General features: G+C 44.9%; 1 protein-coding gene across 1 annotated transcript; it reads left to right on the forward strand.

Annotated features, from left to right (window-relative positions):
- LOC129346430 (homeobox protein Hox-D3-like) lies at positions 1-24374 on the forward strand. Its single transcript, XM_055003781.1, has 3 exons — positions 1-93; positions 20127-20505; positions 23523-24374. Exons 1-3 carry the CDS (start codon positions 1-3, stop codon positions 24200-24202), a joined length of 1152 nt encoding a protein of 383 aa, XP_054859756.1. The 3' UTR covers positions 24203-24374.

A 24374-nucleotide genomic window follows, 5' to 3' on the forward strand; every position in this document is an offset into this window, starting at 1 on the left:
ATGGAGCCAGTTTCAGCAACCAAATGTGGCACAACCATCGGCGTTGTGTCATTCTTTGGGACCATCACAACAAACCACTGGAGTAGTCCCAAGGTATTTTATTTTCTTCGGTGTAGAAATCAGTTCATTTGAAATATCCTCTTCCTCTCCTGGCCCAGACTCTAAGATCTGTTTGTTTAAGTATCTTGTCTACATTCTCATGGATCTGGTTTGCCTTCAACCAGCGCAGGCAAGTTTCACACACTGCCTCAACCACCTTGCAGGGGTGTTTTGAGGATAAAATGGAGACAAGAAGAACAATAGAAGCTGCTTTGAATCCCCATAGAGGATAAAGGTGGGGTATAACTGAAGTCAATAGCCACCAATTATTAGAAACATTTAGCATTTTCCATCGAAGGAAGGTAATGATGTAATTCCACCTAAAATTTTCTATGGAGTACTTTAGCCGTTTATGGTGGGTGGTTAATAGTTTTGGTATTTTTTTTTTGCTGGTTGCTTTTTGTTATTTGTGATTGGCCTCACCTAAGCAAATCACTTTGATTTCCCTAGGAAATGCCCTCATTCAAAGCATTTAAGGCAAATATCTCTTTGGTAGGTGTTCGCTTGCGTGAGATAAACGATCCTGCAATCTTGCATGAGAGAGAGAGAAAAAAGCATACAGCCAAGGGGATATTTTGTGTTTACATTTGTGTTTAATACATGCAGGGGGGGAATACATTAAAAAGACACAGGTGGGTGGGGTGGAAGTGAAGGGAATTCACCTTCCTCATGATCACAGCTTTCATGGAAGAACCCAAAACAATGAGAAAGGTACATTTGGAAGTTGTTAATTTCACAATTGTTTTGCTTTTAAACCCAGACTCCTTTTATTTCTGTTACATATATATGAATGAAGTAGGCCACGTGCCGTCTTTTGCTCACTTTACCCTGACACCTTCATAGGGGACCTGGCCTGATCTAGTCATTCACATTTGGGTAGGATTTGACGTTGGGCCCAATTCTCACCATTCTCATGAATTCACTCTCCATTGCCCTTAAGCTCCGGTCTCATTTTGACTTGAATCTTCTGTGGTCCACCAATATAAAAGGCCAGAGGGCCTAAAAAGGACCACTTTCAAGATGTATTAAACGGCAGGGGAGAATAGGGGCTTCTTTGTTCTGAAGGTAAATGTAGTAAAAACCACAGACTGTTCTAATTATTGTTATTATTATTATTAATGTTAGTGGCTATGGTAGTGGTATAGATATAACAAGGGGTGTTATGCTGGGAGGGAAGGCTGGTTTGGAAATAGCCAGAACAGTTTAAGCTCCAAAAAAAACCCAGGGTGAAAATGCAGGGGGAAGCCAGGGTTAAAATGTGGGGGTGGGGGGAACAGGTAAACCGCTCTGGAGAGATCTTTGGGCCTCTAGGCCTACTAAGAGGTACTGGATTAGTGCGAAAGCCGTTCTCTAGCAGCCCTCCCTCCTCCTTTCCCTCCAAACAAGCCAAGGAGGGCTGTTTGGTTCTCTAGTACCTCTTTTTGGAAGTGTCCGGAGTGTAAGGGGAGGAGAGATCGCAAGATATTTAAGGCACTCCAGACAATTGCTCATTCCATAATGAGTTATTACTCTACTGAGCCAAAGGTCATTAGAAAGGATAAGGGCGGCCATAAAAGCGGCCCAGCTAGCATGCTTTTCCTATAGAGATTATCATTATTGGCTTATTAATACGCGATAAGGTTGAATTATACACGGCAATAAATAGGAAAAAGGTTGACTTGGAGTTTTAGATATTTTATAGATCTCCAAGCGACTGTTCCAAGCAATGCAGGTTCATCCCATTGACTGGAATTGAAGCCCCCCCTTCCTTCTTTGGGCCAAGATTCCCCCCCCCCGTTTGTTTAACTGTAAAGGGTGCCAGCAAACCCGAGAGCTGACCCTCCCTGGGCTTGAAGCCCCATAGATCATGGATGGGATTCATATGTAGGATTTCTCCCCAGTTCAGGCATGTCTGGCTCTGCCCCTGCGCCCCACAGTTCTTCCACAAATTCTTGACATTCGCAATTCACCGCCAAAGTCTTTCAAGCATCCCAGCGAGTAGCAGGTGATAATTGTTCACCAAAACAAGATAATGAGCTATTAATGCACCTAAAAGAAGTCCCCCCCCCCGCAAAAAAACCCCCGTTAATTTTCCACTGTTGAAAATTCAGCGAGTTGAGTTTCAGAGATCCCTGGTTTAAAGATGACTAGCTACTTTTTTAAAAGCACAGAAGCAAAAAGTAACTGGAGCAGCCGCCTTAAGGACACTTACTTGGGAGTAAGCTCCACTGAGCCTAGTGGGACTTTCTTCCGAGTAAATGTGTGTAGAATTGGGCTTTTCTTTCTTTCTTTCTTTCTTTCTTTCTTTCTTTCTTTCTTTCTTTCTTTCTTTCTTTCTTTCTTTCTTTCTTTCTTTCTTTCGCCAAGCTCGGAGCCATATGGAATTTGGGGCTCCAGTCATCTGACATAAATTCAGCAGCGAGGAAATAACTCTGAGAAGGGATAATTGAGGCTTCTCCGGTGAAAGGCGCTATCTCTGGAATCGATAAGTTCCCCTTCCCACCCAAAACTTAAATGCAAAAATGAGCATTTCACAAAACTCGAAATAACAACCGTCACCACAACAAAGCCACGGATTCTCGCGGAAACAATATTGCGCTTTGGCAATCTTAAAGATCAAATCTCAGATAAGTGTCTGATTGGGGTTTTTTTTTTTTGATCGCCAGCGCCGAGTAGATGCAAATCGCCGGATGAAATGCCTCCCGACCTCATAACTCTGCCAAACAAACAAAAAAAAATCGCAAGTTCATTTGGAAAGGGGAGGTGGAGAGAGAAGCAATAAAAATAACAATAACTGTAAACGTGAATTGTACCTAAACGATGCTTTCGATTCAGGCTCTGAAAATATTTAATTTACCTCTCCCCACCCCACAAATACACTTAATGAAGAGGCCTTGCGAAGTGGGGGAGACCCCTGCCACTAAACACTGCCAAAAGGAAGGCCAGCTAGTTAAAGAGGAGTTAAGCTCTTTGACTAGCAAGCAAAGACCGGCGCCTGCCCCTTTTAGGATATTTAAGCGCACATTGAAGTCATGCAATCACGCATTTCCCCATGAACTGTCCCCTCAACAGGGACCCCCAAACAACCTCATTTTTCTCTGGTATATCTTTTTTAAAATTTTAGACTCCTATATCCCGTCCCCCCAATTGAATTAATTTCTCACCCCCTTTTCTGTTCCTATCATCTACCACCCGGATCTCCTCAAAATCTCTGCAAGAGACAGCTAGGAAAGAGACGCCAGACCCCTTCGGGGAGGAAGAACACCCCCCACCCCAGACTCCAGCACCTTCTGGAAGAAAACCCCCAAGCATCTTACTGCTTTTAAAATTTTTTTTGGCTTTCTTGATTTCCTTTCCCGGCCGCTTCCTTCGGCAGATCTTCAGCCCCGCAGAAGAACAAAACAGAAGCGAATCTAAGGGGAGGAAAAATGACACAAAGTTAAATTCTTAGCTTCCTTGTTCCTTTGTTATAGTTTGCAGCAGGCTCTTGGGGGGGGAGGGGGGATATGTTTCTCTCCCCTCCCGGAAACTTTCCTTTCTAACACCCCCCTACTTTTTTCTCCTCCCCCCCCCCACTTCTTCATCCACAATCATTCTTCATCTTCTTCATGTAGGAGTAGAGACTCCTTTTTTTAGCAGCGGAGTCTTTATTACGACTCCTAATGCTTTCTTAGTGGGTCTCTGTGGCTGTCCCCCTTGATGGAAGCGTGGGCAACGGAGAAGCCTCCCATAATGAAACCCCACAGACTCGCATTTTAGAGAAAGTTGCAGACTTAGTCAAAATTCCCTCCCACAACCTGGGGTATTTTTTCCCCCCTTTAAGAAACGGCTCCATGGAGGTAGTAAATAGCACCGGGTCTGAGATTTCTTTCTCTTCCTCCCCCCTCTCCTTGTTTACAGCTACAGAAGGCAAAAGAGTCATAAATCTTCAGGCAGCCTACAGAGACACGGGCATTTGTATGCATCGTTAGAACTAGCTAATACCTAAACCCATTAGCAAGGCATGTAGAGTTCTAGTTTCCGGTGTACATTAACTTACAGTTAAATTCTGGAGGAAAGGGCATTGCGATTAACATAAACCATATCCATCATATTGTTTGTCATAATAGATTAGTCAACTATGTATGTGCGCGCGCGCCTGAAACTCCCCCCCTTTCTCTCCCTCTGTTAATTTCAAACCAGAGAGTCGTGATTTTTGTCAATCCTACAGCTCCAAGATCATATATATATATGGAAGGTCCATATATATATATATGGAAGGTCCAAGATCACCTTTCTCTCCCCCGCTCCCCCTCTGTATGTATGTACATGGCGGCCTGTAAGCAAAAGGGGAGGAAATACTTGAAAACTGGCGACGAGGGAAGGAAGAGAGATTGTCCCTGAAACAGAAGCTGCCCGTATGAATCCTTTCAAAATGAATGGGCCCCTTGATGGCTCCTCGCTATTTGCTACACACATTTATTTGGCCTTTTAAAAACGGGGTTACTGAACAACCGGACACCCCCATTCCCCCTCTCAAGCCTGGCGTCTGTTGCCCATTCTCCTTCCCCACCCTCCTTTCTGGTCCCCGGTCTTTGTTGAATGACGTTCGATTACGTCCCCGTCGCCCTTCCAAGCACCGGCCCCTCCCTCTTGCCCCACCACTTCTAAAACCACCACTCAAGGAGCGTAATCTGCCTCGATTAAGCCAATACCACCCCTTACCCTTTGGAGAGGGAAAGAAAAAAATCAGACAACAGCCGCCCTCCCCTCTTGGCCCCCCTCCCCCTCCTTGTTTAGGCTGCGCACAGATATGTGAACTTTTGTAGCTCTGCTTTTTCCGTCCTCGCCCGTGAAAGCGTTAAAGGTAAGGGTCTGGAACTCGTATGCAGCAGCCGGCTTTTGTAGCGATGATTTATTGCTTCAATCTTGGTTCACCCAGAGTTCACATGGATTTGCTGCTTCTGAGAGCTAAAAGATGGTCTCACTTGACAAGTGTGACTATTCGAAATGCTTCTCTCTCTCTCTCCTCTCTCTCTCTCTCTCTCTCTCTCATCTTCTCTAGTGCAAACTCGTTTATAATTGAACCTCAGAAACCGGCTTGCTTTTAAATGAACGGAAATCAGATCTCAAGGATCCACTTGCTTATACAGAGAAAGAGAGATCGTGTAGAACGTATACGCAATATATAGGCGATATACAAACAATATGTGTGTGTGTACATGTATATATATATACATATACACACGGAATACGCGTCTCTCTCTACTTCTATATCATTTTGCATTTGTGCGGTTATATATCTATATCTATAGGAGAAAAAAGAAAGGTTCTTCAGATGATAGTCTGAGGGGGGACCAATGTCCTCCCCCCACCCCGCACAAGCCCTTCTTTTCTCACCGCCCCCCCCCATCTTTCTTTGTTCCTAAACTAGATTGTGATACGGGGTGTACTAAGCGAATGTAGAAGGAGCCGTTTGAAGTCTTAGAGAAATCAGGATTTCTCTCTTTTGGTGGGTGGGGGAAGCAAGCCTAGGCGAAATGATTTTTCTGCCCTGTCCTGCTACCTTCAGTACTATTAAAAGACGCCAAAAAGGGGGGGTGGGGGCGTTAAATACAAGCAGGGTGTTAGGGGGGGAAAGATACTGCAGAATCATCAAGCCCAGATTTACATAACGTGACTTGCCTGTCAAGTCACCCGCACCGAGCGCCTTTCTCGGGAAAGGAAGAAACCTAAACCGCCAAATAATAAATATATAAACGGAGAAGCCCGAGCTGCGGGCGTGGGGTCGCGTGTTGGGAACATCCATTCGGATTTGCCTGTAAAATAACCTGCTTGGAGTTAACAGGGGGGGGGGGGATGCAAATGTCCCAGAGATCCGCTCTTTTCCACAGACCAGATTCCACTGCAGAGAGACTAAGGAAAATAACAATAAATCCCAATTTTGGGGGGGGGGGGGGACGGACAATGTCCCCTTTGGAGGGCTGCATGTCCCTCTGTGCGCGCTCGCACATGTGCATATCAGAGCTTGCACATCAGAGCTCGCGTGTGCGATGTCAGGCAAAATCGCTTGGAAGGGGAGTTCTGCTCAGCTCCATTAAAATTCAGTTCTAACAAAACGCGCTGGAGATGGAATCACAAGGGCCTGAATTTCGGGTCACTGGCGAACCCTCGTCTAACCTGGAACGAGATCCTCCTGGCTTTCGCCGTCTGAAGGTCTCCCATTCACTAGATGTGAGGGGCCCAGTTACTTGAAGCAGAGAAACTGGAGCGTTCCCCTGGAGCCCGTCGCCCTGATCCGTAGCACGTGCACCTGGAAAGAAGTTCTGGTTCCCCAAAGGGGGGCGGGGTTCCTTAGAAGCCTCCATTTCCAAGGGCCAGACTTCGCAGTAAACACCGCCCCCCCCCTCCAAGGAGCTTGCTTAGCAATAAACTTATCCGATCGCTTTGAATGTCCCTCGCCATGGTCCTTAAGACCTGGAAGGAAGGCTTTGTAGTTCTTTTCAATGGGACTTACTTCCAAGCAAGTGCGCTTGGGATCGGGGCGTTGGCGTCTCTTCCCTTGCCGACAAAGGAGCCTCGAGGGCTCAACTGAATTGCCAACCCGTTGAAACCCAATGACCTCAGCTCGGTTTCGGGGTGAACCGGGAGTGCATTATTGACTGTTGGCCAGGAGGTCTTTGGTGATAAATAGGTAAGAATTTCAGTGATGGTACCAATCAGGGGTGAATAAATCAGTTTCTCATTAGGCAGTGGAGTGTAGCTGTGCGGATCTTTGTTCCTTTTTATCTTCCCTATCCATTCCTACCCACATTTTCTGCTCTCCTGTGATTGCATAAACACAGACGGGCGTCAGTAAAAATGTCCCTCTTAGAACGACTAAGCAGGACAGAAAGAAATTCTGCGACCGTCCTTCCAAATCTCTCTCTCGTTCAACCAAATCCTGTTGCTGGAAAACTTAACCGACAGAGCCCAACAGTTCAGTCAAAGCAAACGACTTTCTGAAGCAAGATCATTTTCACTTCAGGACCAGAAGTTTGCTTATTAGGGTGGCATGGTCTATGGAGTTTAGAAAGGGGGGGGCAGGATTTAGGGTAGGTGTGGGGCATAGAGAGGCAAGTGACTCCATTTTGATGCCCCTTTTAAATGTTCTAAGTTTTGGTTTGGTTTGGGTTTTTTTTTTTGCTTGTTAATTTTAATTTGGGAAATTTGTATTGGTTAATATGGCCCTTATGGTGCAATCCTAGACAGAGTTCTTCCAGTACAATGACTGGACCACGCTCTTTGATAGCTAGAGACTCTCCAAATGCTATAGTCCCACTGGAAGAAAGTCGACAAAGAAGTAAAATCTGTTTTAAGCGAGCCTTCTGCTTTACATAATCGGGCAATCTCTGTTAATGAGCTAAAATTCCTCCTCCTCTGGCTGAAACATAAATGTGTCTCAAAGACAGTGGCTACAGTCCTAAGAACGCTTTCCTGCGAGTAAGCCCCCTTGAATAAAATGGTACTTCTTTCAGAGTAGACCTGCTTAGAATTGCTCTGTGGGCATGTTGGTTGAGGGGGAATATACTGATATTCTTAAGGTTTCAATAGTTTCACGGGGTCCTGGGGAGTTACATCGAGAGATGAGTCGTTGGACCAAATTATATGTGCCCTTGTAGTGAATTTCAGATGGGTGGCTGTGTCGGTCTGTATAGAAGAGCAAGATTCGAATTCAGTAGGAAGGTAAAGACCAACTAGATTTCCAGGATATGAACTTTCAAGAGTCAAAGCTCCCTTCGTCAGACTCTCGAAAGCTCATACCCTGGAAATCAAGTTGGTGTTCAAGGTGCTACTGGAGTCAAATCTTGCTGTTGGAGTACAGGGCAACCTTCTTTGTGGAAGGAAAAGGGGAGAGATTGCCTCTTCCGGGATAGGCTATTCCTCAGATGAACTGATGGCTGTGGCCACATTAAATGGCTGAAAGGGGTTCAGAAAGGGCAAGTCTATCAACTGCTGTTAAACCAAACTGGCTGGGACCGGAATGCAGGGAACAAACCACATGGGCTGTTGCTTTCCAGAGGCACCTGGCAGGACCCCGGAGGCTGGGCTGGAGATGCCCCCAGTTCATGGTTTTATGCCCCAAACACCCAGAGTCTTCCCTTCCTATCTGAAGGGAGCATCTTTCTGCGACCTCGGGAATGCCAGTTTCGCCTCCCCGTTGTGAATGTTGGAAGCTGTCCTAAAACGTCAGGAACAGGCAAGGCTCTTCAGAAGGGCGGCCCAGGAGAGCCATAAAGATCTTGTGCAAAAATCCGAGAAGTCATTAACAGCTCAGCCCCGCAGCTTAGTTAAAAATCAGGTTTTGTCTGGGTTTTAGTTCTACTGAGAAGGAAAAAAAAGACTCAGGTGGTGCTTGAAATTGGAGCCTGGGCCCGTTTGGAATGCCATGGCTAGTTGAGAGAGGAACCCTAAGCCTGAAGTCTGTTCAGTGGGGCTTACTCCCAGGGAAGTTTTCTTAGAACTGCACTGCTACTCTCCAAAAGAACAAGATTAACAACAACAACAACATTTGATTTATATACCGCCCTTCAGGACAACTTAATGCTCACTCAGAGTGGTTTACAAAGTATGCCATTATTATCCCCACAACAAAACACCCTGTGAGGCGGGTGGGGCTGAGAGAGCTCTGAGAGAGCTCAGACTGACCCCAGGCCACCCAGCTGGCTTCAAGTGGAGGAGTGGGGAATCAAACCCAGCTCTCCAGATTAGAGTCCCATGCTCTTAACCACTACACCAAACTGGCTCTCTGCTCCAATAGCTCCTTTGAGACCAGCTATATTTCCAGGGTATGAGCTTTCCACAGTCAAAGCTTCCTTATCTTGCTCTTCTATGACCCACCTGAAACTAGATCCTAAAGAGGTCTCCCATGAATAGGTGCACATTCAAAATCTGTTTCTGAGCATGTGCAGAGCGTGTGCTCCTGACCCATGAGGAATTTGTGCGCTGGAGATTCACTAGGATCGGCTGGCCTGCAGGTTGGAACCGTTGGATTCCAGTGGCTCTTACAACGGAACCAGTTCCCTCCTTTCTTGTATTGGACCCAGTTTGAAAATCACACAGAATCAACATGGGCTTTCTAAAGTCAGAGACAATAATTTTACTTTCTATAGCAGAACTCACCCCCCTGGGGGGCAATCCACAAAGTCATAGATCCAGAGGGGTTAGCCATGTTAGTCGGTATTTGTAAAATATTAAAGAATCCAGTAGCACCTTTGAGACTAACTAACTTTATTGTAGCATAAACTTTTGAGAATCACAGGTATGCATCTGACGAAGAGAGCTGTGGTTCTCGAAAGCTTATGCTACAATAAAGTTGGTTGGTCTTAAAGGTGCTACTGGACTCTTTACTATCATCCACAAAGTATGTCAGACAGGAGAGCAAAGCTGTGAAAGAGGAAGGGGTTTCGGTAAGAAGAAAATCGGACTTTGTGACATATCTTACCGAGGGTCTTTAAGTCTGAGGCCACGTTCCTATTAACACTTCACTAGGATCAGTGAGGATTCTAACCATTCCTGCCTCTTCGTTGTTTCCAAAAAACCAAAAACGAGAGTAGTTGTGGAAGGGGAATGTAAGACTATATACACTGGAGGCACTGAAAGTCAGAGTGAGCCAGCTTAAATCTAAACATACGTAGCTGAATAGTATTTCAATTAAAGTTAACAATGAAATAATGAAATCATTAACAGAATTCTAAAAGTATACTTCTCAAATATCTCAGTACTTCCTCATTTATATTTTTCTTGGACTCATATAGTGACAGATTCACTTTACTCTGGACAGATTACTATTTGCACAATTTATAAATAGGTGACAATTTTAAAGGTGACAATTTGAGGGGAAATAGTAAAGAGTCCAGTAGCGCCTATAAGACTAACCCACTTTATTGTAGCATAAGCTTTTGAGAACCACAGCTCTCTTGGTCAGATGCATCTGAAGAAGAGAGCTGTGGTTCTCGAAAGCTTATGCTACAATAAAGTGGGTTAGTCTTAAAGGTGCTACTGGACTCTTTACTATTGTGCAACTACAGACTAACACGGCTAACTCCTCCGGTTCTGAGGGAAGTTCTTGGAATGGTCTAAAGGAGACCAAAACAAACTCTTGTAGTGTTCTCCTGCCTAGGATTGCCAACCTCCAGGGAGGGTGCATAAATCTTCTGGAATTGCAACTGATTTCCAGGCAGCAGGGATGAGTTCCCCTAGAGAAAATGGCTGCTTTGCAAGGTGGACTCTATGGCATTACAGCCTGCTGGGCTTCTTCCCCGCCCCAGACCCTGCCCTCCTCAGGCTCCAGTCCCCAAATCTCCAGGAATTTTCTAATCCAGAGTTGAAAACCTAGTTCTACCTCGACCTTTCAATGATATTGAAAAAAAATTAGTCAAAGAGATGTAGTGGTTAGACTAGGCTCTGGGAGCCCTTGGTTCAAATCCCACTCTGCCATGAAACTTAGTGTTTGATTGCCAGCCAGTTATTCTTTCTCAGCTAGCCTACCTCACAAGGTTGTTGTGAAGATAAAATTGAGTGGGGATTTATGATGCCCTGAGCTCCTTGGAGGAAGTGGGGGACAAAAAAGTACATGATGGATGGATGGATGTGTTGTGAATGGGCATCATCAAACTTCTTACGGCTTGAAGATTACAGCTCTCCAAAGGTCCAAATTTGCTTGGTAACCTTTTTGTCAGCCATTTTTCAAAGGAGAGCTAATCTTGCTCAGTTAAGACCAGTCCTGAAGACTGCAAGAATAAAACGAGAGAGTGGCAAACCAGCTGTGCTACCCTGTGGCGCAGAGTGGTAAGCTGCAGTACTACAGCCCAGGCTCTGCTCATGACCTGAGTTCGATCCTGGCGGAAGCTGGGTTCAGGTAGCTGGCTCAAGGTTGACTCAGCCTTCCATCCTGCTCAAGGTTGACTCAGCCTTTCATCCTTCTGAGGTCGGTAAAATAAGTACCCCATTTCCTGGGAGTATATATAATCTGATATGAAGTTCTACACATTGTTTAGCTTCTTAAATTCTATTCTGTTCTACATTATTGAATAGTAATGAAATCAGAGATGAGTTTTTAAATCGATCAATGAATTAGTCAAGATATATAAGTAAAACAGTACTTTTAAAGAAAAAGATTTTTTGTTTTTAAATGATTTGTTTTTGGACGATTGTTGCAGTAGGAATCGTATTAAAAGAGTCATTTATAACTAAGGGGAAATGCCTGGTCTGGAATGATGTCTACCACTGTGGATTTTATCAGAATTTTAAATTTCTTTTAAAAAAATCCGATAAGTATTTATTTTTTAAAAACCCAAATTCAATAACCCCTACCCTCAAGTAAGCAAGCCAGCCTTCAAACCCTGCTACTTAATTTACGCAGCCATCCTAAGCAAAGTTACAGTCTTCTAAAGCCATTAAAGTTCCTAGGCTTAGAATGTATAAATCTCTTTAGGATGGCACTGTTAATGAGGGGGAACATTTTTATCCAGGAAAAATATTTTTAATGGATCGCTCTATCTGATAAATCACACAAATATTGCTGGCCTGATTTTTAAGGGAGGAAAATATGCAGTAAGACATATAAGTATAAAAATTATTTTTATACTTATTGTATTTTACCTTTTCAGACTATTTCATCAGTTGGCTTCACCTTTCCTTTCCTTTCCTTTCCTTTCCTTTCCTTTCCTTTCCTTTCCTTTCCTTTCCTTTCCTTTCCTTTCCTTTCCTTTCCTTTCCTTTCCTTTCCTTTCCTTTCCTTTCCTTCCCTGCATTTAAGTAGCTTGTGTGCAAGAGTGCAACCATATAGAAGCTCATTCAGAGGCTAACCTTTAAAGATAAACTACAAACTACAGCCCTTAGCAGAGCTGCACTGAAGTCAAGGGGCTTATCAGGATGTAAGTATGCTCCATTGCACACTGAATTGTGCATTAGCAGATTCCTTCCTCCTTTCCTCTCTCTCACACACACATGCACATGTGCGCATGCGCACGCACACATACCATCCACCTTAAGAGCTTCCTTCCAGGTTTTTTTTAGAAAACAAGGGGCTGGATCCAAACTGAAGTTTCTGCTCACAGAAGACACTTGTGCGTTGTGCCAGTGGAATAAATGTTCCTTCCTCCCCAGCCGCTGCTTTTGCTCACTAATCTCCCCCCAAATGCTACTTCTGGGGTACAGGGAGCCCTCAAGAGCAGCACAAGAGGCAAATCAGGTGTCTACAGCAGGAAGAGGGGGTTTAGGGTTGCCAGCTGCAGGCTGTGAAATACGTGGGAATTTTGAAGATAGAGCCTGGGGCTGAAGGGGTTTAGGAGCAGAGGCACCTCAGTGGGGCATAATGCCACAGAATTTACCCTCTAAAGGAGAAATTTTCTCCAGGGGAACTGATCTTTTGTCATCTGGAGGTCAGTTGTAATTCTTGGAAATCGCCAGCCACCACCTGGAGGTTGGCATCCCTAAGAAATTACTTCGCCCCTTCCATTAGCAGAGGACTTTGAATCCAACCCATTCATTCAATACGTAGCCCCTTCATTCCATCATGCACCAGGGCAAGAGGGAAAGACCAGAATCATCAAGGCTCAGTAATGCTGTGGAGAGGAAAGAAACAAAAGCTGCGAGTTCTATTCCTGTCACATTTCACAGTCTAGCAATAGCATCCATTTATCTGTGACCAGGGTAGAATATTAATGATCCTCAAATATGATTGACTTGTAGAAGCCCCTTAAATACCTGCATGCTGGGGGAAATTATTATTTATTTATTTATTTTATTGTTGTTATTATCCTCTTCAGTGGGATGCATGATATCTCAAGGAATCAGATAAAGTAGCTACCACCTACAGCTTGCCTTCAGATTTGCAGAACTGATTTTGGAAATTTTATAGTTCTTTCTACAAATGAGATCTATGTGATTAGGAAACATGTCTCAGTATTCTTGAATGGGCACTTATAAAAAACAGGCTTCTTATTTGTTCCTTTAATAACTGCCCAAAATACAGACATTTAGCGGGGAGGTGCCCCCCTCATCATTTATTATCATGGTAAAACCAGCTGCTAATTTTCTGTGTCCCTCTCTGTGTTAAAGGCAGGAGATTGGGAGGGGAAACTTGTAAAAAGAAAGTTCATGTGTACATGTGGTTGCGGAGTGGTTGATGGCTTCTGCAATACCCACCAAATCAGCCCCGAGATTTCTGAATCCTTCAGAGACTTGATTGTACTGCTCTTAGAGCCAAGCTACAAGTGACGCCTGACACAGGCTGGACACTTGTCAGCTTCTCTCAAGTTTTCATGGGAAATGTAGGCGTCCTGGTTTTACAGCTTGGCTCTCCATCACAGCTGCAAGACCAGGATGCCCACATTTCCCATCAAAACTGGAGGGAAGCTGACAAGTGTCCAACCTGTTTCAGGCGTCACTTGTAGCTTGGCTCTAAGTGAGAGGTGAAAGTAATGTACAGTGCAACCTTAAACAGAGTTACACTCTTCTAAACCTGTTGACTTTAATGGAGTCTAGGAAGGTGTAACTCTGTTTAAGACTGCACTGTTAAATGTCTTACCAGTCCTGCCTTTCTTGGGATGCAAGCTCAAAGAGGCACCACTTTGGCCTTTTTCTTAGCGCTACTCCATCCTAGCTTACTTTCACCCTTGCTATTAGCCAGGTTATACTACCCATAATAATTGTTATTATTGCACCCTGGACCGATAGGATGGGGTGAGCTAGCGTTCAGAGTAAACTGCAGTCTCTGGGTGCAAATCAGCAAAAGCTAGTCACAATTAAGTCTAATTGAAATCAATGAGACTTCAGTTAGTTATGATCCAGTTTTTAATGGGACATTAGTCACAACTAAATATTGCGATGTTGTGCACCTCCTAAGTAATCCATCAACGGTCATTGGTCAGCTGTTCCGTGAATGAAATGTACAGGCAAATTAAATGCCGTTTCAGGGTTGTGTATACTGGGGAGTTGCCAATGTGTTAGATTCAATGGGCGCAGAATACAGCATGCTTGGGATTTCAGCTTTCATTGGTTTTGTGAAAAACCAAGTTTTGAGCCCTTGTGACTTTGATCAGGCCTGAAATGAGGTGCTCAGTGCCCGGTGTAAGCCAGAGAATAGGTTGGGCATGATTTCCAGTAATCAGGGCGTCAATATTCTGCAAAGCTCCTTGACCGTTCCCATAACTTCCAAACTCAGAAAAAAAATGTGTTATCCATAAATATAACCAGATCAAAGTTGCAGGATTCATTTTTTGGTCTGCAAAGCTGAGGTTACTTTCATGCCGATTTCTTGTTTAATATGCAAAGTATATACAAAATATACAAGTGTAGTGTGTTGAACCAAGATCTAGGAGGCCCAGGTTTGAATCACCTTTCTGCCACAGAAACTTGCTGGGTGATCTTGGGTCAGTCACATATTCTCAGCCTAACCAACCTTGCAGGGTTGTTGTGAGGATAAAAAAGGTGGGGTGTCATTGAAGTAAATGACAAATGAAGTAAATAAATAAAATACACACTGCTTTGCCAGTGAATTTGTCTTTGGACAGTGCATTGAGGGCCTTTCTATTTCCACCCATGAGGTCACAGCTATAAAGCTTACAGGCCAACTTAATATGATTTGCTTCCCTCTCTCTTGCCAAATCCGATACACCTTTCAAAGCTGTTTTGTATGCCTGCCGCCCTTCGTACAGGCCAATGATTTCCCCAATAGCCTCTGCTTATCTCTCCAAGGAGAATATTGCTTCCTTTTAAATAAAAACTCCCTACTGCAGAATATATATAGACTTTTACTTTTCAGATTCACGGGGAAAAGGAGGTGGGCGGGAGGAAGAAATGCTAGAAAATGCCTCTTGCTTATTTTCATCCACTCACACCTGGTAAAATTAATACACATAGATTTCGTATTGACTGCCAGCCAAATTCAGCAACTGTTTTTGATATTTACATCAAACAAACCATTACTCCTAACACTGGCTTCAAGAATATTTTTTTCAGCATAGACTTCTCTGTACTGTAATTACACTTCTTCTACCATGCAACATCCTGCCTCCATGACACCATGTAATCCTGGCTACATTACACCCGTCTTTGAAGACTCAGCATATATTAATGCATCCACAGTCTAGTTCTCCACCGAAAATGAGAGCAAATTTTGCTGCTAATATCAATAGGATGTGCGCTTACAATTCAAAATCCTCCTGGGACAACATCACGCTTTACATTTTCTAGGTGTGTGAGGTGGTGGAGAGTGCCCCTCAAGTCATAGCTGACTTATGGTGACCCCTGCTGGGGTTTTCATGGTAAGAGACTAACAGAGGTGGTTTGCCATGGCCCGCCTCTGCAACCCTTGTCTTTGTTGGAGGTCTCCCATCCAATTACTAACCAAGGCTGACCCTGCTTAGCTTCTGAGATCTGATGAGATCAGGCTCACCCAGATTATCCAGGCCAAGGTTTCTAGGTGCATACCAAAGCTCTTTTAAGTGTTTATATAAATATATAGCCTACATCCTCTACATACTAAGAGCATAGAAGCATTGCTGTAAAGATTCCCATGACAGAAGCAGCTAGCTAACTGTATCACAAATTGGTGTGTGTGTGCATGCACATAACCAAATGTGCAAGAGCTTTCTGGATGGATCACCAAAGTACTGGGATAAGAAGCTGGAGAGATTCACTGCTTTTCCTATGGAGGGAGAGGATTTACATTCAGACTCACACAGGGCTTTTTTTCTGGGAAAAGAGGTGGTGGAACTCAATGGTGGAACTCGGGACCGCACAATGATGTCACTTTGGGTCAGCTGGAACAAGGCGGGAGTTTTTTAAAGTTTAAATCGCCCTCGGTGAAAATGGTCACATGACTGGTGGCCCCACCCCCTGATCTCCAGCAGCGCGGAGGGCAATCTAAACTCCCCTCTGTCTGGAGATCAGGGGGTGGGGCCACCGGCCATGTGACCATTTTCAAGAGGTGCCGGAACTCCATTCCACTGTGTTCCCGCTGAAAAAAAACCCTGGACTCACAAATCTAGACTAAGAGGAGAGGTCAGACACTTAGAGGGGGGTAAAAAGTATCAATGGAGGTAGAACTGTCCTGACCCCAGCCAAGATGTGATACTGCAGGCTCCACTATGTCTCCAAGGCAGACCACAGATCTGGGCCATAGTTCCCCCCCACACCCCGATATTCTGAAGAACGCATCTTTCATTCTTACATGGAGGTAAACTGGGTTTTCCACCCAATTGCTTAGTAATCCTTTGCCCAGCTTCCAGTGTACATAAAGGCTCTAGAACGATTGACAATGAATGACCCGGGTACTTGGCACTTTCCCCTATTAAAAATAGATTTTTAAATCATACCAATCAATTTAAATATATGAGACATCTTTCATGGAGACTGTTTGCTTTTTCTCATTGATTTGTATTCCCGTCCTCCAGCTTCTACTTAGCTGCCCCCTTCAGTGGCAGAAGGTATGGCTATGGGATGGCTGTGGAGTTATTTTCTGCTCCCCTGCCTTCTCCCCTATTGCCTCCTCCCCACTTTAAGAATTACCTTCCAGTTTTTTAGAGAATGTCATTCAACTTTTAGCACATGCATGGGGGGGACAGGAGGGTCTAAGTTTAGCATTGCGACCCTCTGTACTTTGGAGAGATTTCCTACCCCTAACATAAGGGGATGCTTATACAAAAGAGTAGGCTATGTGCAAGCATGCACACACAAACACACACACAATTATGTACTGGTTTGGTGTAGCGCACAAATGGCTCTTAGGACAGGGAAGGTCTCCACAGTACATGGGGGGGGGGGGCGTTCAGCTAAAAATATTGGAGGTTATTAATTTATTTATATTTAAATTTATGCCCCACTTGCCAGACCTCTCACAGCCCTCCAAGAAGCTTACATCATGAAATAGTGCAAAAGGCTATAAAAAGACAAAGATAAATTCATTCAATCTGACAATAAAACAACATCTTGAACTGATTCCCAGCTCCCAAATGCTAGGTGGAAGAAAATGCTCTTCACTTGATTGGGGAAAAAATTTAAAACAGTAAACCATTTTACAAATGAAAAATAGAGGTGTGCTTGCATCAGCTTCCCTCACTAAGGAACGATCCCTCTGCCCGCAAACCCCCTCCCCAACATATAACACTGAACATTGCTATAGCTGCTTTGGATGCTTGTGTTTTTCCTTCCAAAGCTATCTTCAGCTGATTTATAAGTTTTCATTCTTTTGGTTAGAGACACACTAAAAAAATCATGCTTTGGGAAAAAAAGGGAACCCCAAAATTGCCCTACAATCAGTTACGAGCAGTTCGAAATATACTTTAGTTTGCCCCCTGGGTGAAATGGCAGGTTGTATACTTCATGGCGCCTTAGTGTTCATGCGTACAAGTTGACACACAGGTGTTCTAGAGACAAGAGACAACCATCGCCATCCTCTAAGGGATTTACCTTCTAAAGATCTTAAGGAGGGACCTGAACCTTAAAGAAAGAAAACTGCAGTAACTCATCTGGAACAAAATTTTAACAAGGCAATTCCCAAAGGCAAAATAAGAGACAAAATAAAGAGAGTGATTTACCAGGCAGAGGGACCAGAAAATGTCGGTCTGTAGTAAATAGGGATATTTAGAATCTACACAATGGAGAGGGCTTGGCGCACTTCCTTCTGGAGGGAAGTCCATTAAAAGAGTGCCATCACCCCAAAGAAACTTATAGGAGCTGCGGTTTTACAGAAATGTAGAATTGCCCAGGGATCTGTAAGAAATGCAATTGGCAGAGCACTTTTCGTCGAGAGCTACGCATTTAAGGAATATTATATGTTGGGGAGATGCTACTTTTCTTATAATAGAAATTATTGTCACTCTTCTTTCTGAAGGGGTTCTTCAAGTACAGGAACACGCTGCAACCAAATCAAATTCTTACCCAGGCAATCCAGTTTCCTGCACCAAGCAAAAGATCAGCCTCCATAAAAAAATACAAATGGAACAAGCGTTCATGATTTTTCCTATTACACATAATTTATTGGGGTGTTGCTAGTAGAGATGAGCATGAACCAAAATACCAGCCAAAGTTCATCATGAACCAGGCCGGTTTGTGATTTGTGAACCGGTGGTTCGTCAGAGCCCATTTCTGACCAACCACCACAAATTTTAGGCCCGTTTCAGTTTGTCACTGCAGACAGCCTGATGCTGATCAATCAGTTTCCTAGACAACAGGAGGGATGGGCTTTCTGCATACCTTCTGCTGCGAACCTTCTGCAGCGAACCAGGGCAAGTTCGTGGTTCGTGAAACACGAGGAACCACGAATTACATGGTTCGGTATTTTCCTGGTTCATGCCCATCTCTAGTCATACAGAGGAGTAAGGAACTTTGCAGGGCAATGAAGCCACATTTCCAACCGCCAGCAATGTCTAGCCCACCCCTCTGGATCATTTTGACTCTGGCAGGCTTTGCCCCATATGGTACACACAACTTTAAGCACATTTTCATAACTGTGTGGTTCAGCAACATGGGGGTTTCTTTTTAGAATGAAGATTGAATGATATGTCTATTAACATATTCTTTTTCTGATGCTCCCAAAGAATCACATAGCCCCGCTTAACCACTTCGCTTCATCACATGCCTATTGCCCTAAAGTCATTTTAAACCTTGGGGATATAAACAGAACCTGCTTTAAAATGTTCCTATGAATCAAGGCAAGGGTTTGTGATGCTCAGAAGCTTTCCTTAACCCTGCTGTCTTTTGTCGACATCTGCATGAGTAGTGTAGGGATTTAGGAGCTCATTTTTAAATGAAACTCTTGGAAGTGCTTTAGAAGCTTTGCTGCTGACTAGAGATAGGCACGAACCAAAATACGAAGTGAAGTTCATTACGTACTGGGCTGGGTTTTTTTTGGTTCATGAACCAGCAGTTCGTAGGAGCTCATTTTCTGATGAACCATTATGATTGATTCGTTTGGTTCATTTGTCAGTTTGTCATTGCAGAGAGCCTGGTGCTGATCAATCAGTTTCCTAGGCAATGGGGGAGGGGCTTTCTGCAGACCTTCTGCTGTCCCAGAAATGACAAACCATGGACCAAATGAACCAGTTCGTGAACCAGGCAATTTCATGCTGGTTTGTAGTTCGTGAAACATGACGAACCACAAACTGCAATGAACCACCATTTTTCTGGTTCACGCCCATCTCTACTGCTGACCATCATCGGTAAAGGTTCAGGTTTCAAGGGGAAAGAAATATTCAAAATTCATCAGAACGTCATTTTTTTTTCCTCCTTATATTTTGAACTGGAATTCTGAATGTAAACTCTAACAGCCATTGATGGACCTATCCATAGCATTCCCTTTAATTTCTCCAGTTAAAGTAGCAGCCATCACTCTATATTGTTGCAGTGAATTCCGCAAGCTAAAACACTCTTTGAGTGAAAAGGTACTTCTCCTGCTGTAGCATAGTGGTTAAGTGGTTTGGCTGCAAATCAGCACTCTACTGGTTCAAATCCCACGACTGCCATGAACTCGGCAGGTGGCCTTGGTTAAGCCACTCCTCTCAGCTCCAGCTCCCCAGCTTCATTGTGGGGATAATAATAACACTAACTTGTTCACTGCTCTGGGTGAGGCACTAGACCTCTGGGTGAGGTCTAGAACAGCGGTATCTAAGCACAGTTATTATTATTATCATTTTGTCTATCCTGAATCTGTTGACCTTTGGGTGTCTGTTAGTTCTATTATTGTGGGAGAGGGAGATATTGACACCAAATACCTTCTGATTATATAGACATTAACTATTGGATGAATGCTCAACACCAACTTTTGTGGCGGAGAATATCTGGAAAATAATTAGTATTGACTGCAGACCTGTTCAGGTTCAAATACTGTGTATAAAGATCATGTTCCTTTTATAGTGAGTTTGGCTCAGAAGCAAGAATAGTTGGTGAGAGCTCTTATTTAGGCATACTGACTTAGAAGGTTTAGCTTTGGGGACATTTGTTTGAGGAGGATCCTTCCTCGGCCGCAATTGGAGTTCTGTCTACCATCTCATACTCTGGATTCCTTTTACATTCATTTCAAGGTATCAGCCTCCTTCCCTCTTTCTTCAGTCAGTCAAGAACAGGAAATGCAAAAAGCTCTTCATGAAGACAACCAAGATCCCATTAGGAGAGATTCTTTTAGTCAGCAACCATTTCTGGCTCCACTGGTACACCCAGAATTAGAAACATCTACGGGGTCTCCAACAGACCAAAAAGGTACCCAGCAGGGATCTCTAGGGAACAGCAATGAGCCGAGCTCAAGATCACAGCAGCTTCCATCGGTTACCTCTTCCAATCTTGGTGGCACCTCCAGTAAAGGCACTAAGAAAGCTCACAACAGCCTTTTACCAAAGCAAGTCTTCCCGTGGATGAAGGAAACAAGACACAGCTCCAAGCAGAACAACAGCCTTTCTTCATCAGGTACTTTGTTTTAACTGTCGTCTCCTGTGGTCAGCGACAACATGTTCCTAAAGAACAGATGGCTTAGCATCTCCAAATAAGTTTTGATAAGGAGAACTCAAGAGCCAATGTGGTGTAGGGGTAGGGTGCTGGCATGGGACTGAAGACCCATGTGCGAACTAACGTTCAGCTATGTATTAGGGTGACGTTGGGCCAGACAACATTTCTCTCCATATAACTGACCTCGCAGAATTGTTGTCAGCATAGAATGAGGAGGAGAGTATGATACAAGCTACCTTGATTCCCTTGCAAGAAGAGCAACATTTTTATATTCTGCTCTTCTGCCATACATAGGGTAGGATCCAACCAGCTTTTCCACTGAGTAAAGGGGAGGAATGGGATTCCTTTGACCACGCAGGGCCAGCGCATTCAAGGAGGTGGATCCAACAGCTGCCTCGAGCACTGAGGCACCAGAGGGGGTGCCGGGGCGGGGGCACACACCGCAGAGCTGGCAGCGGCACCACTGGTGGCTGAGCGGGAGGGCTGGGAAGCCGCCCATGCTCCACCCAGCCACTTGCCATGCCTGGCCCAGAGCTGCTGTGCCCAGCTGGGAGCGTGTGCTGGCAGCAGCAGTGCGGGGCAGTCTGAGCGGGCAGCCTCCCAGCCCTCCCGCTTAGTTGCCCTGTGCTGCCACTGCCACCGCCACCACCTGCACACAACTGTGGGCCAGGCGTGGCAGACGGCCGGGGTGGTGGAGGGCAACTGAGTGGAAAGGCTTGGAGGCTACCCACGCGCCGTCCCAGCTGCCTGCCGCACCAATGGGGCTGGCTCACAGCAGCATGCTGCTTGATGATGCCACACGCAGTGATGTCATCACATTGCCCGGGTGCACGCGCTTTCCATGCGGCAACAGCCCTGAAGGTGCCCCCAGTCTCATGCAACAGAAAGCCTGGCACCACCCGTGTGACCATCCAAAAGGCCATGCTAGAGATCTGCATGGACAAGAGCCATGTGAGATGGAGCTGGTAATAAGGAGGGTGCGATTGGGTGAAAAAGTTGGCTGGATCCAAGCCATACAACTCCTAGATGGTTTCCTATTCAGGTCCCTTTAGCTTCAGCAGCGGCATCATAACATGTTTCCTTTTGGCCTTTCCTTGGAAATCATTGCTGTCATTTTAATCATTTACATTTATATCTTGCTTTGTTCACTGACTGTAAAGCCACAGAAGTTTGCAGAGTTCTGTAAATCGCTCAGATACAGTGGATTGGATCCAAATGGACAAAAGCAAGAGCTCTGCTCAGGGCTCAGCTCCTGCTTCCCCTTCACAGTACAGACCCGTGATCCTAAAAAACTTAGCTCCTGGGTGCCAGGAGACTGGGAATTCATAAAGATTGCTCCATGTTCCCCTCACACAAGCAGATATGCCTTCCCAATCACGGATGAAGCTTTTGCGCCCAACCCATTGTTTCTAGATCCTTCACTAAAGATTTGTTTTAAAAGAGTACTCATATTTCTCATGAAATATAAATGACTTTAAAAAATAACTCTTCTGTCTTAATCCACATCGATGGTTATCTGCCTCTTAAAAGTAGGATGGAGGCAGACCCATCTAGAAAGATGCACAATTGTTTAGCCGAAGATAGAGACAGAAAGATAGACAAATAAATGGTTCAACTTTAGAATGAGATTATAGATAGAAAAAGATACTTGTTCCTTCTCAGGGACTGGGAGCTTATCGGCCACTTAGGGCTAAGCTACACATGACGAATGACACTTGAACGGCAAGTGTATTTCTCCCTGTTCACTTGCCCTCCACTCAATCCACTTGCCGTTCAAGTGTCATTCGTCATGTGTAGCTTGGCCCTTAGATGTGAATATGTACAGTCACCATGTTGCATCAGCAGAGATAATGTGCATATTTATGATGCACACATAGCTCTGGTACATGTAAACTGACCACTGAACAGAGAGCCGGAAACACACAATAACTTCACTTCTGGGAAGTGACATCATCTCCGGAAGTAACCTCGCTTCCCAGAAGTGACCTCGCTTCCCGGAAATGAGGCCATCACACAGGGCACAGCCACCCTCCGGAGTGCTCCCTCTATTTGAGCCTGCTGCCCCCCCTCCCCGCCCCTTACCTGGCAGCAGTGTTCCCTCTAAGCAGTGCAGAGTTATGAGCCAGAAATCTACTTTGTGAGCAGCAAACTGCAAGTTTGGTCATGCTTTTTCCATGGAAAGAGAAAGGGAGGGAGGGAAAGAAAGAAGAACTCAAGGAAAGAAGGAAAGAAAGAGAGGGAGGGAAAGGCCGGGGAAGAGGCTGGGGAAGCAGGCGGCCTGGAAGAAGCTCCACCTGGGGAGACGGCCCATGGATCTTTGGGAGCCTGCGGGTGGAGTCAAGTGATCTTTTTTCAGAGGTGCCAGATCTCAGATCCTGGGAGATCCCGCTGAAAAAAGCCCTGGCCTAAAACGCTTACATTGTAAATGCTCCCTTGTTCAGTACAGTCGAACTGTTCACTGTTCAGCATTATTTCCCAGAGCTGTGACTTCTTTGGTATCCATTCCCCACCATCACCACCATTGCTTCCTCCTCCCCTTGTGTGCTAGTCACGTGAGTGATCCCACTCAATCATGTGTCATGCCGCAATCAGAATGATATCACCATGCTACATAGCCAATCAGATTTGGCTACATGGTGTGGTCCCCGTGGTCGGCTGAAAGTAATTGAGAGTGAGATATTTTCACAAGGATTGTTGAAGACAGTCACCCAAAGGGTTTTTCCGCACAGGTTTTTCCACACAGGGTTTTTCCACACGGGTTTTTCCACACAGCCAAAAATGTTTGCAGAAAACAGAGATTTCAGCTCCATTCTGAAACTTTACCTGAATTTGAGCAGGAAGAGATGTTCATCTTTATACATGTTTTATTATACACAGATTTCTCCCCCCCCACCCCGCCCTTGGTAAAATAGTTTTTGATTCTCTGCAAAGTCATCAGGATTCAAGCTAAACAGCATCTTTTTGCTTCCTTTATTTAGACCCCAGGAGCTCTTCACCAAGCCTCCCCTCTTCCAAGCGGGTCCGCACAGCCTACACTCATACCCAGCTAGTGGAGCTAGAGAAAGAGTTCCACTTCAATAGGTACCTCTGCCGGCCACGCAGATTGGAAATGGCCCGGCTTCTTAGGCTCTCTGAGAGGCAAATCAAGATCTGGTTCCAGAACAGGAGGATGAAGTTCAAGAAAGATAGCCGGGCCAAGGGAGCCCTGAGGAAATCCCCAAGCAGAAGCCCTCCAGTGAGTGACTATTACAGTCAGATGGAGGCAGAGTATGAGATGGCTGCTCCAAGCTCCTGTGGCAAAGGCCAGAGAGAGATGTACAGTTCGGCAGCTTACCCAGACCCCCTCTTTGACAGCCCCTTAACGTCTGAATACGGGCCCCTCTCTTTGCAAGGAGACGACCATCATTACGGACCTCCAGTTCTGCCAGGGAGCCCGAATGAGATGGGAGAAAATTACCTGGGAAATATGCCTGAGGCTGACTCACTCTTCAGCTTCCCTGACTGCTCCACCGCAAACCTGGACTACAGCTGTGCTGCTGAAATCCCCGGCCAGCACCAGCTCGGGCCTTCCAACTCCCTTCCCATTTACACAGACTTAACCACACATCCTGTGCCTCAGGGAGATTCTCAGGGACCTGTGAATCTTATGCATCTGTGAGGGGCTGCCTGCCATGGAAACCAAGCAGGGGAAATTGCTACAGTCCTATTATCTCATTAAAAAACATACCTCTAAGTGCAACCAAGAGTATTTCTCCCTCCCTCCCCTTTCTGCCCACCCATTACCTCCTATTTATTTAACTGTACTGAACATTCAGCAGGGCGGGGGGGGA

The sequence above is a fragment of the Eublepharis macularius genome, chromosome 19 (assembly GCF_028583425.1).
Source record: "Eublepharis macularius isolate TG4126 chromosome 19, MPM_Emac_v1.0, whole genome shotgun sequence".
Taxonomy (NCBI): Eukaryota; Metazoa; Chordata; class Lepidosauria; order Squamata; family Eublepharidae; genus Eublepharis; species Eublepharis macularius.

What these genes read in the sequence shown, in the direction of transcription:
- LOC129346430 (XM_055003781.1), top strand. Translation starts at nt 1, where the DNA reads ATGGAGCCAGTTTCAGCAACCAAATGTGGCACAACCATCGGCGTTGTG. An exon ending in ACCACTGGAGTAGTCCCAAG is followed by an intron (nt 94 to 20,126) that starts GTATTTTATTTT and finishes ATTCATTTCAAG; the next exon opens with GTATCAGCCTCCTTCCCTCT. An exon ending in CAACAGCCTTTCTTCATCAG is followed by an intron (nt 20,506 to 23,522) that starts GTACTTTGTTTT and finishes TCCTTTATTTAG; the next exon opens with ACCCCAGGAGCTCTTCACCA.